Source organism: Momordica charantia (assembly GCF_013281855.1).
Source record: "Momordica charantia cultivar OHB3-1 chromosome 8 unlocalized genomic scaffold, Mcharantia_2.0 BLBB01000008.1, whole genome shotgun sequence".
Taxonomy (NCBI): domain Eukaryota; kingdom Viridiplantae; phylum Streptophyta; class Magnoliopsida; order Cucurbitales; family Cucurbitaceae; genus Momordica; species Momordica charantia.
Window position 1 is genome coordinate 243374 of NW_028275166.1, and position 13308 is coordinate 256681.

The 13308-nt window shown below is 38.1% G+C and overlaps 3 protein-coding genes across 3 annotated transcripts; all 3 read left to right on the forward strand.

Moving 5' to 3' along the window:
- The first annotated feature begins 594 nt into the window (after positions 1-594).
- On the forward strand, positions 595-1695 carry LOC111004955 (uncharacterized). The gene has a single exon (XM_022276279.2). The coding sequence runs from the start codon at positions 865-867 to the stop codon at positions 1402-1404; it is 540 nt and encodes a 179-aa protein (XP_022131971.1). The 5' UTR covers positions 595-864; the 3' UTR covers positions 1405-1695.
- Positions 1696-4218: 2523 nt separating this feature from the next.
- On the forward strand, positions 4219-6741 carry LOC111004647 (protein neprosin). Its single transcript, XM_022275741.2, has 6 exons — positions 4219-4842; positions 4942-5028; positions 5117-5329; positions 5456-5620; positions 5809-5862; positions 5940-6741. Exons 1-6 carry the CDS (start codon positions 4597-4599, stop codon positions 6462-6464), a joined length of 1290 nt encoding a protein of 429 aa, XP_022131433.1. The 5' UTR covers positions 4219-4596; the 3' UTR covers positions 6465-6741.
- Positions 6742-10169: 3428 nt separating this feature from the next.
- Positions 10170-12926, forward strand: LOC111005150 (alpha/beta-Hydrolases superfamily protein). Its single transcript, XM_022276558.2, has 7 exons — positions 10170-10781; positions 10901-10995; positions 11071-11174; positions 11303-11403; positions 11493-11596; positions 11832-12401; positions 12534-12926. The coding sequence occupies exons 1-7, from the start codon at positions 10539-10541 to the stop codon at positions 12691-12693; spliced, it is 1377 nt and encodes a 458-aa protein (XP_022132250.1). The 5' UTR covers positions 10170-10538; the 3' UTR covers positions 12694-12926.
- The last annotated feature ends 382 nt before the right edge of the window (positions 12927-13308 follow it).

Below are 13308 nucleotides of genomic sequence, written 5' to 3' on the forward strand. Positions count from 1 at the left end.
ATATATATGTATTGTATCAGCGTGGTAAATCAATGGTTATCATACGTATGTTAATGATAAGATATGTTAGAAGTTAAGTAGATATCATGGTTATACAATAAGTAAATCAATTGTATATCATTATTATATCAGTGGTATATCAGAGATGTATATAAGTGGTAAGATATATTACAGATGTATATCAGATATACTAAATGGTGAATTTGTAATTTTACAATTGGACGTTCTAAATGTGGTTACTATTTTACTTATTTTACTAAAATGTTTTGTCATATTTGTAAGTGATCCCTAATTTAATTTAATGAGGGGAAACAACACCGTCGGTAATTATGATAAAAAGAAAGAGAAGAATTATAATAAATGAAGATTTGTTTGATTTTGACACGGATAATTAATTTGTTTAGGAAAACAGAGAATACGCAAAAAGGGGGAAAGAAATAGTAGAGGGAGAGAGGAGAAAAGTTAGGGGAGCGGTTGGGATGAGAGAATAGATCATGCGCGACGCATGGTGTGCCCTGCAACTGAAATTGCAATTGCTACACTGACGGGGACGCCTCACGCCTCACGCCTCACAATAATCCGATTCTGCAGTTTTAAAAGGAAAACACCCCAATCCCGATTCAATGCCTCCTGGGTTCAGTATAGAATAATAATAATAATAATAATATTTTGTCCAATAATAATTAAAACCCATCTTTTCATTTTGTAGGAAGACCTCCCTGTGTCTTTGAATATTCCAATTCCAGGCGCAGAGGGAGAGGCCCTAAAGCAGAAGCAGAAGCAGCAGCAGGAGGGAAGCGATTGAAACTAGTCTATCAATTAAATTGAATAGAAATACAAACCAAAAGCAAAATATCTATCATAATGGCTTCTCAAGCTTGTTTGTTTTTTGTGGCACTACTAATGGCCGGTATGTGGTACGGCGGGCATGCACAGGGCCAGAGCCAGGAGCGCGAGCGCGAGCTTCTGGGTCTGAGTATCAATTTGAATCTGGGATTTGACATTTGCCGGAAGGCGGACTACCCAGCCATGTGTCGGTCCGTGGTGAAGGGGCTTAATAACCCGAGGGTTGCCTTCGAAGCTGCGGTTCGGCAATTGATGTTCCAGACCAGCCGGGCGAAGAGTGTGGCCCAGAGGAACAAAGACAAGTCGTCGGCCATGGAAGTGTGCTTCGAGGTCTATGATGACGCCTACTCCAACCTGGAGACCGGCCTTTCAAACCTCAAGAGCCACGACAAGTCTAGCCTCAACGTTGACCTCTCTGCCGTTCTCACCGATTATGTCACCTGCGACGATGCCATCAACGAAGAAGGCATTACTTCTCCCGTTACCCGCACCAACGCTATACTCAGCCAAATGGCCTCCAATTGTCTCTATTTCTCCAGTTTGATTCACTTACGCTAAATTCTTCGCCCACCCTACTCCACTCCCTAATTTTGCAATTCCTACATGTCGTTGTCTGGTCTCTAGTGCTGCTAACTTTCAACTTGGTAACCGGGTCATGGGTCATAGGTGGGTCTGGGTGGTTGGCCCTTAGTTTCTTCTGCGCCTACACCCTTTTTCTTTTCTCTCAACAAATGTTTCACTCTTTGTTCTTGTTCATATGATCAATAGAGAAGATGGGAAGAGCACATCCAAACAAAACTGCCTCTCGCTGCCTACTTTATATACTTCTGCCTCTCTTTAAATTTCCTATTTCTTTCCTCTCTCTCGATCTTCATGTGTATGCAAATATAGAAACTAGCTATAATGATCTTGCACATATGCCATTTCTTAACATGCTCCCAACAAGATGATATCTTTTTGGACGTACTAATCTCATTTTTTCTAAAATCAAATGCTCATTTGAGCAACTATGACATCATATCAACATTAAATGATATGTTTGAACTGGTTAATTGTGTTAATCATGGTAATTAAATGGTGTGTAGTTGGTATAATATGGAATTAAGTAGTGGATTTCGTAGCAATACATAAGAGTGTTGTTGGAAATATGAAAGTGAAAGGATGAAATACGGGTGGTTTGGGCGGCCCCATCATGGTTTTTTATGCTATGGTAAAATACTGAAGTAGGGAGTAGGAGAGCAGAACGACGTGTCGCACGTAGCATGGGCCTCCCCCCGACTTACACCGTAAGCAATTTTGGCCCATTGGCTTTTGGAGAGGAGCAGTCATTTTTGTGTTCACAGACACACACTTTCCTTTTATCAATTATACATGCAAAGCAAACTAATTCATCACTTGTATTATTTTGTTTGTTAGAATATATGATGGAAATACATGTGAAGATGCAATGAAGCATATGATTAATAATGATAATGTGTTGGGTAAGGCTACATATATTTTAATTATACCTTCCCTCTCCACATTATTCCATTCACATTCACATTATGTGTTATTCTATTTCACCCTACATCATCATCATTCATCAACCCCCATGCCATGCCCACTACCCTCCCTGACCCTGCACAATATTCAACTCCTATATATTCCACTTTCCTTTTTCCCCTCTCTCTTTCTAAAAAAAAAAAAAAAATTACTAATATAATATCTAATTTCAACATCTATTCTTTTTAGAATTACATCTTTAATAATGCTAAGTCATACCTTACCTTGTTTGAATGTAAAATAAACAGAAAGTAAATAGATGTAAAAGAAGTTTATGTGTGTTTTGGTATTTTTTTTGTGTGAAAGTATTTGGTGGTTTGACGTTGGCCCTGGGTTTAGTCCAAAAGCCGGAAGAGGTCCGCCAATTACAATTACAATTACAATTACACAAATAGTAAATACAAAGGCACCACGCCCTCTTTTAGACAAAATCATTGTTCAACATCCTTGTCTATTGTCTTGTTCCTCTTCCACGCCTACCATTCTTTTCAGTTTTCCTATCCTTCCTTTCAATGCACTTCCGATCCCCACATTTTCACACTTTTTTATTTACTCGATTATGAATAAATAGTGATTGAAAACTACTTAACTTAATCAATATAAAGATTAATGAATTCAAAATATGAGAAGCAAGTTGGAACAATGTTGGTCTGTTCAGCTTTGGGTGTGTTAGTTTGGGGTCATGTACAATGGTTTTGAATGGCTAAAAGAAAACCTCCAGTCTCAGTCCTGGTCGTGTTTTCTTAATTTATCAGATCAAAGAAGGGAGGGGAAAAGGTGAAACTAAAACATCGGCCGGGGACAAATCTGACAAAAAGTTGTAGCTCGAACACTGTCGTTTTTGTTGCTTCCAAATAATGCCAGCAATTAGGAAACACATCCACAGTTTGAAGTTCCTACTCTCTACACTCGTATGAATATACGCAGTCAAAAGAAAACGATGGCGTTGTTCACAACTTTGAAAGCTTCTTCCCACTTCCCACTTCCCACTTCCCAGCTTGCGTGCGCGGCGCTTATTCACATAACACAACAAACCTGTATACCATTTCAACGCTAATTATTGCGACATCTAAAAATTCTACACAAATTAAAGATAGTTATGCTCGTTTTACAATGCTGAATTATTAATTAATTCCATTCGCCATCACTCCCTTAGCTTTTACGAGACACAGGCACAATATTGTGTTAAATGTACTTTCCAAGAAACCAGAAATTGAAGTTTTATTTTTTAAAAAACTTGTTTTAGTTAATATATAGCTAAATAAGGAAATGTATATACGCAACGCCCTCCAAGTATTTATTTAAATCAACAAGTTTGAAGAGCAAATATTAAGCATAAAGAGTAGAAGAGTTGTGTCGTAAGTAATATCTTCTGCTACTAATTACGAATTAAGTTGGGCTTATACTGCACAGTAAACTCTTGATTAGTTATTTGAAGTAAGAAGTTTGTGAACAAAAGTTGACAGTGTAGTTAAATTCCTCAAGTGGAGCACAAGAAATGAAATGGATGAGTTGAGTAGTATTTAAAGAAAAAAGAAAAAAGAAAAAAGATGGGAATTGGGAGGAGTGTTTTAGAGGGGTTTAAGGAAGGGTTGTAAATGTAATAAAAAGGTAAGGAGGGAACGGGAGGAGGTGACAGAAAGAACATCTAGGAAAGTGTGAAAGAGAGGCCATTAAAAGCAAACAACTTTGGAAACCCCCGCAATGGAATCGAATCCAGTGGAAATTCCCTTCCCTTCCCTTCCCTTCCCTTCCCTTCTGTCCTGAGTCCCCAAAGTAAAGCATATCACTCCCATATTCCCCCCCACCCTTTAATCTTACAAACACAAAAGCTAAAGTTGCAGTCCTTGTATTGGAGACTGGGAACACTCCCCCCTCTCTCTCTCTCTCTCTCTTTAAAGAGAAAAAGGAGAATCCAGCATGATTTCCATCACTACCCAACTACTTATAACTCCAACCCCACACATACACAACACCTATAAGAAATTTGTACCCTTTTTTCTAATCACCCTCACGCCTCCACTTGTCAGATCACAGGATCAACCACTTTGAAGCTCCTCAACCCATCACAACAACACAAAGGATTACTTTTTTCTTAAATTCCGATTTCACTTCCATCTCCCAATATGCTAAAAGGATTATCCTTTTGCTTTCTCACAACAATGCTCCAAATTTCGTTGCCTTGACAGTTCACAATTCACAATTCACATGCTGGGCTGGGCGCTGCATTTCTTTGATCAAACAAGACTCGGACAGCGCCTAAGCATGGCCTCCGGCGTGTTGGACATCTCCCGAACCATTGCCATTCTCTTTCTTCTTGCAGGCTCCACAATTAGCCCGGTGCACTCGTCTGCCACTAACCAAACCTTCCATCCCGAAGAGGAATTAAACAAGTTGAAGATGATAAGAGCTCGCTTGGAGGAGATCAACAAGCCTGCTGTCCGCACAATTCAGGTACTAATCACTTCCACTTTAAAACTTGCAGCAGGTATATACTCTGTTTCTGTTTTCAACATTAACAAATAGGACGGATTTTTATTTATGTGAATGCAGAGTGCTGACGGGGACCTCATAGATTGTGTTTTATCTCATCAGCAACCAGCATTTGACCATCCTAATTTGAAAGGACAAAAACCGTTGGTAACCAAATCTCATTCGCAAAATTTACTTCCGTTGGAGCCAAATTGAAGCTAGAATTTTGAATCCGAGTTCCATCGTGATTTTGCAGGATCCGCCGGAGAGACCTCGAGGACATAAGCAGCCTAGGACGGTGACAGAAAGCTTCCAATTATGGAGCATGGATGGGGAAACTTGTCCAGAAGGAACAGTCCCCATAAGAAGAACAACCGAAGAAGAAATGCTAAGAGCTACCTCTTTTCAGATGTTTGGAAGGAAAGTAAGAAGATGGGTTAGGAGAGAAACAACGAGCGACGGGCATGAGGTACGATTCCCAGGCAAAGAGAATCGACCCCTGTCAATTGCTTCAGCTTGAAGATGGAATTCATTCATTCTTCCTCTCTCTCTCTGATGTGTTTTTCCTTTTTGAAACTTTTGGGTTGTTTTCCAGCACGCAGTGGGGTATGTGACCGGCGATCACTACTTCGGAGCAAAGGCAAGTATTAACGTGTGGGCACCTCGCGTCGCCGATCAGTATGAATTCAGTTTGTCGCAAATGTGGGTCATCTCCGGCTCTTTCGGCGACGATCTCAACACCATTGAAGCTGGTTGGCAGGCATGTCTCTGTCTCAACTCTTTTCTTTTTTTTTGTTGTCCATAAGATTAAAAGGAAAAATGCGCTAAAGATTAAGCCCGACAGAGCACTTGACTAAAGTGAATTTCAACAGAGGCCACATTATGCTTTTCCATGTAAAGAATTGATGCGAATGCTTTTTTTTTTTTTTTAATATTTCCAATCTGTAGGTTAGCCCAGAGCTGTACGGAGACAATTACCCAAGATTCTTCACTTACTGGACTGTAAGTAAAGTGACCCATCAAAAACCTTTCTTTCTTCATAATTTTCTTATATTCTAAAATCAAAATTATGATGACAGTCGGATGCATACCAAGCAACCGGATGCTACAATTTGCTGTGCTCGGGGTTTGTTCAGACAAATAACAAAATTGCAATTGGGGCTGCGATTTCTCCAACCTCATCGTTGGACGGCGGGCAATTTGACATCAGCCTGTTGGTGTGGAAGGACCCGAAGCATGGAAATTGGTGGCTGGAATTCGGAGGGGGAGTTCTGGTGGGGTACTGGCCGTCGTTCTTGTTCACCCACCTACAGGACCACGCGACGATGGTGCAGTTCGGGGGAGAGGTGGTGAATTCGAGCCCGTCGGGGTTCCACACGAGGACGGAGATGGGGAGCGGGCATTTCGCCGGCGAGGGATTCAGAAAGGCTTCGTATTTCCGGAATCTGGAAGTGGTGGATTGGGACAACAGCTTGGTTCCGTTGTCAAACCTGGTGGTACTGGCGGATCATCCAAACTGCTACGACATTCAAGGCGGGGTCAACACCATTTGGGGTAACTACTTCTACTACGGCGGACCTGGTCGAAACGACAGGTGTCCCTGAAGTGAACCCTCAGGCTCAAACTCAATCAACCGCCCCGGTAAATACACTCTTTCTCTAAATTATTATTCAATTTTATTATTATTATTTTTTAATTTCTGGGTCAATAGCTGATAAAGGGGTGTTTGGCGCCATTCTTGTATTTTTGTTTCTTTTTTTTTTGGTCTTCTTAAGACAAAATTCTGTAACCGGTGATATATCAATATTATATCACCTCAGTAGGACTATATTTGTAAATTCTGAGCAAAGAAATAGCGATATTAGTGCGTTATAATTATAATTCTCAATTCTCTGAGCTACTTTTCTAAATATTCAAATACAAACTAACTTCTTTTTAGTTATGCATATAAGCCAAATTAGCCTCCCTTGCCTTACTGCAACTAAAAAATGCAGTAATATTTTAAGATAGCTAATTGTTTATCATAACAAAAAATAAACGATTATTATTATAAATTATCATTATGGACGGGGAATTGAACTTACAACCAACAATTATCGTTGAGCTATAAACTATTGTTTACCTTTTTATATAATTTTGAAATTTCAAACATATCCATAATGATAATTTATGTTTTATTTATTTTCTTAAAATAAAAATAATATATATGTTACAGAATTAAAAGAATCAGGTTAAATAAATAATGTTCAAGATGAAAAAAGTTTTAAAAACCTATGTTTTGTTTTTAAAATGGGCTAAATTTTTTTAACAAAAGAACTTCTAAAATAAATATATAATCGATATTACATAAAAGTCTTAAAATGTAAAAACAGTACGTTAGATATATGAAATGTGGTAAGAAGAAAATAAATGGCCTTGGCACAAAAATTAATTTTTGTCCTTAAATAATTAATATTAATATTATATTGAAGTTGCAAATGATGAATAGAATGCTTGGTGCAGACTCAATTTGCCATCTATCTTGATCCTAAAGTTAACATTATAGAGAGAAATGCATGCCATGTAATATTCAATAGGAAGATATCAAAGCACATATCATAATTAAATTTCAACTACTCATTCTACTTCAATCTTTCCATCTCTAGATATTATTTTTCTTTATTTTTTTTAATAAATAGGTTATTGTACAAAAAGAGGGTGTGGGGAGGCTTAATTAAATGAAAATGAATTAATACAATAATGATATAGTCATTGAATGTATGGTCGTAGGGAATAGGTTAGGCAAATTAATCAATTAACCTTAAATTAATTTTTTTAGGATAATCGATTAACCTTAATTACATCATATAATCAATGGTCTTAAATGCATGCATACATATTAATGCTTGAACAGAAAGATTACTTTGTTTGCAGGTGGGTGCACCTAGCTAATAATAATTGGTTGGCTATTATACTATTTTTCTTTTCTTGTCAGTGTCAAATGAACTTTATAAGGTTTTCATTCAATCATCATATAGTTTTTTAGGGTTTTTATTTTTCGAAAAAATACAAAAAGTATATTTGAACTTGGACTTGGACAGTAGGAGATTGCTGGCAAATTGAACTATTGAAGTTTTAAAGGCATCGATTGCATTTGAATTCAATTAGTGATAATTGCAGCAATAGTGGCTATAATTAGAAGTTTCGGTTTCTCATTTTTATGTTTGATTAGATACATGAAAATAAATTAATTTTAATCAGATAAAAATTGGATTCGAGGGAAATTTGATCCTTTTTAAGTTCGATTTTAAAGATATAAGTGATGTGCTGATGAGTCGAATTCATTCGGGTGACAAATACCTTAACCGATTTAAATTCGTAAGTTGTTAAACTTACTTTGACGTGTTGTATTAACTTAGTTTACTAAAAATTTATGGTCAGATTTTGGGACACAACATTAATCGCCAAACCTTTAAGCTTGGTAAGCTTAATTATCATGGGCCCAAGAATCCTGGCCAAGCATTTGGACAGAGCGATTCATATGGGCCGAACTACAGCAATATTCACGACTGGGCCTTTTAGACTACAAGTTTACCAACAACGCCCCGCTCATGATATTTTCTTCCGCAAATACCCTTCCTTTTACAAAATTGTTTTTCTTTGCCAAAAAAGAAAAAAGAATTGAAGAAGATATCAGTCTTTATATCAATAGTATCGCAAAGAAGGAAAAAATAAACTATAACCTATTATTATATTGATTCAAATAACTTCACACAATATTTAGTTAATGTATGTATAATGAACTAAAAATATGAAGAAAATATTGTAGTAATGATTTTTTTTCTTAGTAAATAATGTTGATAAGTTTGTAATTTCGATTCAAAAATTTTAAACAACGCCAAAAGAATATATATTTTTTGGATGGTTTTTACTCTGATTTCTTAGCCTTTAGATTGAAATAAATAAACAAAATCTAAATGTAGCTATTATTTCAATTCATATGCTAACATAGTCCAACGGCGAAGATGTCTCTCATAAATTTGGATGTGGTAGTTTCGGTAGGGAACAGACATATTTGAGGGGTATCATCGTAATCTAGAATCGAATTGGGTGGGGCCAGGCTTGCGTTTTACACGTCAACTTTTGTGATTGCATTATTTATTAAAATAATATAGGCAGGGCAACGATTTAAACGTATTATAAATTATAATTCAATTAAATTTAATGTGGTTAAGAATTCCAGAAGTTTCATGAATCATGTGTGGTGGGGCAACGTCTTATTTTCTGGCCACCCAATCCCAATGCCCATTCCCCACGTGGCTTATCTGAACCCTACACTTCCCAATCCCATTACAAATTCACAATATCAATCTATTTACATTATCAATAATAATATCCCCAAACTCGCAATGGCATTATTTTTAATTAACTCAATAGTAATTAATAAATTAATAAGTTATGACTTCGAATCCTCCAATAAAATGGTTTGTTTATATAATTTTTTTAAGCAAACATAAATGGTTATCCAATGTTTTCCAGTTTTTAGTTTTAAAAAAACTTGAAATAAAAGATAGGAGGAACAAATAAAAAACGAAAACGTTATTAGTTGCCTCACTACCATCGTGTAACTACTATTATACAGAAGATTAATTCAACAAGGGAGAATTATTCTTTTCAATAGCCTCACTAAGCTACTTTTGAAATATCATAACAAGGTAGGCTAATACACTAATTCTATAAAGGATGAGAAGATGATTGTTAGGGATGAATAAACTACTACTCTAGCTTGGATGAATTTAATTATATCTCAATAAGGATATATCACAATTTAATCAAATCTAAGATTCAAGCAAATTAAGCATGCATTTGATAGGTCTTAGACACTTTTGGCCACTTTACTAGTAAGTTTTCAATTGCATGGCTCATTTTTTTTTACCACAATTATTAGCACTTAATCAGTTCAATTAAATATAGAGTAATAAATTTAAGGAGGGGGGGGGGGAGTTGTTATGTTATGAGTTAGTTAGGTTATGATTAGTGAAGTGTGTTAGTTTCTGGGAGAGGATAAAGAAATAATGGATAATTAGAGAAGGAAATTTGAAATAAAGAGAAATGAAAGAGAGAAAAAAGGAAAGAGGAAAAGGGAGAAGTAGGGTTGGTAGAAACATTCCAGCTACGATCCAGCGCTGCGCGGCGATGGCTAAGTAAGTGTAGTATTGGAAATTGGAATTGGATGGTTCCTTTTACCTTTTTAGCCCCACATAAGCCTAATGCCTATTTATTTCATCTGTAACTGTAACCTTCCCAAGTATGAATTATCAACCATCCCTTTTTCTTTTTCTTTGGACGGAAAAGAAAAGACCGCTGATTTTTTGGTAATGGTATTGGTAGGTACGAGACGCGAGGGAGGGATCAAACATTGCGTTGAAAACGAACCAAAGAGCCATTTTCAAAGCTTTCAAAACTCCGTCTTCTTCTCTTCAGACTTATTCAACCGTTTTTCTTCATTTTACATAAAATAAAAATAAAGATTCTGCCTTTTGTACATAAGAAGAGAAGAGAAGAGAAGAGAAGAGGAACCCCCGTTCCTGTTCCTGTTCCTGTTCCGTTGCGTTCGCAGAAGAGCCTTCTTTGTTTGTTTGTTGGGTTCAAGAAGGCTCTCCTGTTGTTTTCCATCACAACTCGGCTTCTCCCCCAACATGATACGCCTCTGGATAGATGCCTTGCAATTAACCGAACTATTTTTGAGCTCTTTCGTTCATCTGGTGTACGCCTTTTACATATTCACCACAGCCGTCGCGGCAGATCTCTCTCAAGCTCTCAACGGATGGTTATTCTCCCCTTCTCCCAAAGTTGACCTCAAATCCAATTCTCCCCTCCCCCCTGCGCACAATCTCCCTCCCATTGTTTTGGTCCATGGAATTTTTGGTTTTGGCCAAGGAGTAAGTCATCCTTCCTCTAATTTCTGCAACTTCCCCCCACCTTTTTTTTTCCCCTTCTTTTTCCTGTGTGTCGAAGTTGATTGTGTTGTGGCCCTGGGTATTCTTTTCCGTTTCCACAGAGATTGGGAGGTTTATCGTACTTTGCGGGGGCAGAGAAGAAAGACGATAGGGTGCTTGTGCCTGATCTGGGCTCCCTAACCAGCATCTATGACAGGTTAATGCTACACCAATTCAATCTTTTTTGGGTTCTCATTCTAATTTCTAAAGGCCTTTGGTTTTCGCTTCTCAGGGCTCGGGAATTGTTCTATTATTTGAAAGGTGGACGAGTCGATTATGGTGAAGAACACAGCAAGACCTATGGCCACTCGCGATTTGGCCGAGTTTATGAACGAGGTTCGCCATCTTATTCTTTTCTATATCATATGCTCCCTTCATCAACGTAAATAGTTTAATGCCCAAATTGCAAACTACTGCTCCTATAACAACCTGCCTTCATTTGTCATTGGAATTGGTATTTGCAGGGCACTATCCCGAATGGGATGAGGACCATCCTATTCATTTTGTCGGGCATTCCGCCGGAGCTCAGGTCGTTCGAGTACTCCAGCAAATGCTCGCCGATAAGGTTAGGGAAATATAGACTGTAATCGTTTTAGATCGATGAGACATATCTGAAAAGTTGAGATGCTGAGAGAGGTATTCTTAATGGTTCAGGCATTCGAGGGATATGAGAATACCAATGAAAATTGGGTAATAAGCATCGCATCCTTATCAGGAGTATTCAATGGGACAACCAGGACCTACTTGGATGGGATGCAGTAAGCTCCTTATTGATCTTTAATTGATTGCTCTTCTAGTTGATTTTGTTTCATATAATCCTTTTAGAAGCCTGTGAACCAAATCTTGCAACATGCTTGTAGTTGTCTCCAACCAATTACATGCTTCAAGGTCACACATTTGTGAATTTTGACCTAATACGATCAAATTGGAGTAGTTGTTCATGTTGTGCCAAACAAAGCAGCTGATTTTGGATTTCATCACAACTTGTTCCAGGCCAGAAGATGGAAGATCAATGAAGCCTATATCCCTGCTGCAGCTGTGCCGCTTGGGTGTAATACTATATGAGTGGATGGACATTCCGTGGTTGAGAGAGTACTATAACTTTGGGTTTGATCACTTCAACATGTCGTGGAAGAAAATGGGTATTTGGGGTCTTTATGATTGCCTCATAGGAAATGCGGGTCCGTTCGCCTCTGGAGACTGGATCCTCCCTGATCTTACAATACAGGGATCCATCCGTCTCAACACCCATTTGCAGACCTTTCCCAATACATACTATTTTAACTATGTAACCAAGTGTACTAGGAAGATTTTGGGTGTCACAGTTCCATCAAGCATATTCAGAATCCATCCCTTGTTTTTCATTAGAGTTCTGCAGATGAGTCAATGGCGCCATCCTTCAGATGTGCCTCCACCTTACAAAGGCTACAAGGATGAAGATTGGGAGGACAATGATGGTGCACTCAACACCATATCCATGACTCACCCTCGTTTTCCCGTTGAGCATCCAAGTCGTCATGTCGTAAATGATTCGGAGTGTAAACCCCTCGAACCTGGCATCTGGTTAGTACAAGCATGTTCAATTCGAATTTAGAAGCATATCATCATGCTGCCATCTATCTCCACTTTTTATTGGATCCATTTTGTCTGGTTTTTGGAATCGAAACTTGAAGATTGATTAGATTAAAATTGCAGGTACTACAAGATAATTGAAGGCGATCACATTATGTTCATAGTGAACCGGGAGAGAGCAGGAGTTCAATTTGATCTCGTATATGACGGAATTTTTGAACGTTGTAGAAAACATGTGTTCAGGAAGAATCCCCCAACGTTGCCAAATCAAGCTCACCCATAGGCAGGCGGCGGGCGCTGTTATTGTTGCTCACCATAGCACTACAACTAGGGAATTGAAACAAAAGTTGTTATTACCCTACTTCCTCATACTTCATTTTAGTCACCCCATTATTTTCTCCCTTCGTGTAAATAAAAATTTCCTTTTTCATTTTCTTCCCTCCCCCTCATCAATTGTAGTAGCAGCCTGCTGCGGGGTATTCATCACTCAAGAAACTGAATTATTCAGACCAAAAATTTGCCTCGCCACAGCACTGGAATGCAGTGATTTCTATTTCTTTATTGAACGAACAGATAAACTACTTATGAAACATAACAAAATAAACTAATAGTTTATGAAAAGTGGGTCGACTGGCACCGTTGAATTGGGCGTAGTGGGCTTATGTGAGGAACAGGAGAGTTGAGTTGGTATTGTTGGGTCTTGGTGAGCTTCTCACTGTTAGGCAGACAGATTAGAGGAACTTTGTTTGGAGTTTAGAGAAAGGGAGAGAGAATTTAAGAGGAGAGAGGCACATGGTTTTGTTGAACGGCTGGGTGGTTCATGATTGGAGAGGCACATGGCAATTGGCATCGCCACTTGGAGCTTGTCCTTGTCGCATTTTGCTCGACTCCACAGCCA

What these genes read in the sequence shown, in the direction of transcription:
- LOC111004955 (XM_022276279.2), top strand. Translation starts at nt 865, where the DNA reads ATGGCTTCTCAAGCTTGTTTGTTTTTTGTGGCACTACTAATGGCCGGT.
- LOC111004647 (XM_022275741.2), top strand. Translation starts at nt 4,597, where the DNA reads ATGCTGGGCTGGGCGCTGCATTTCTTTGATCAAACAAGACTCGGACAG. An exon ending in CAACGAGCGACGGGCATGAG is followed by an intron (nt 5,330 to 5,455) that starts GTACGATTCCCA and finishes GTTGTTTTCCAG; the next exon opens with CACGCAGTGGGGTATGTGAC. An exon ending in CCATTGAAGCTGGTTGGCAG is followed by an intron (nt 5,621 to 5,808) that starts GCATGTCTCTGT and finishes TCCAATCTGTAG; the next exon opens with GTTAGCCCAGAGCTGTACGG.
- LOC111005150 (XM_022276558.2), top strand. Translation starts at nt 10,539, where the DNA reads ATGATACGCCTCTGGATAGATGCCTTGCAATTAACCGAACTATTTTTG. An exon ending in CTAACCAGCATCTATGACAG is followed by an intron (nt 10,996 to 11,070) that starts GTTAATGCTACA and finishes TTCGCTTCTCAG; the next exon opens with GGCTCGGGAATTGTTCTATT. An exon ending in TGGCCGAGTTTATGAACGAG is followed by an intron (nt 11,175 to 11,302) that starts GTTCGCCATCTT and finishes TGGTATTTGCAG; the next exon opens with GGCACTATCCCGAATGGGAT.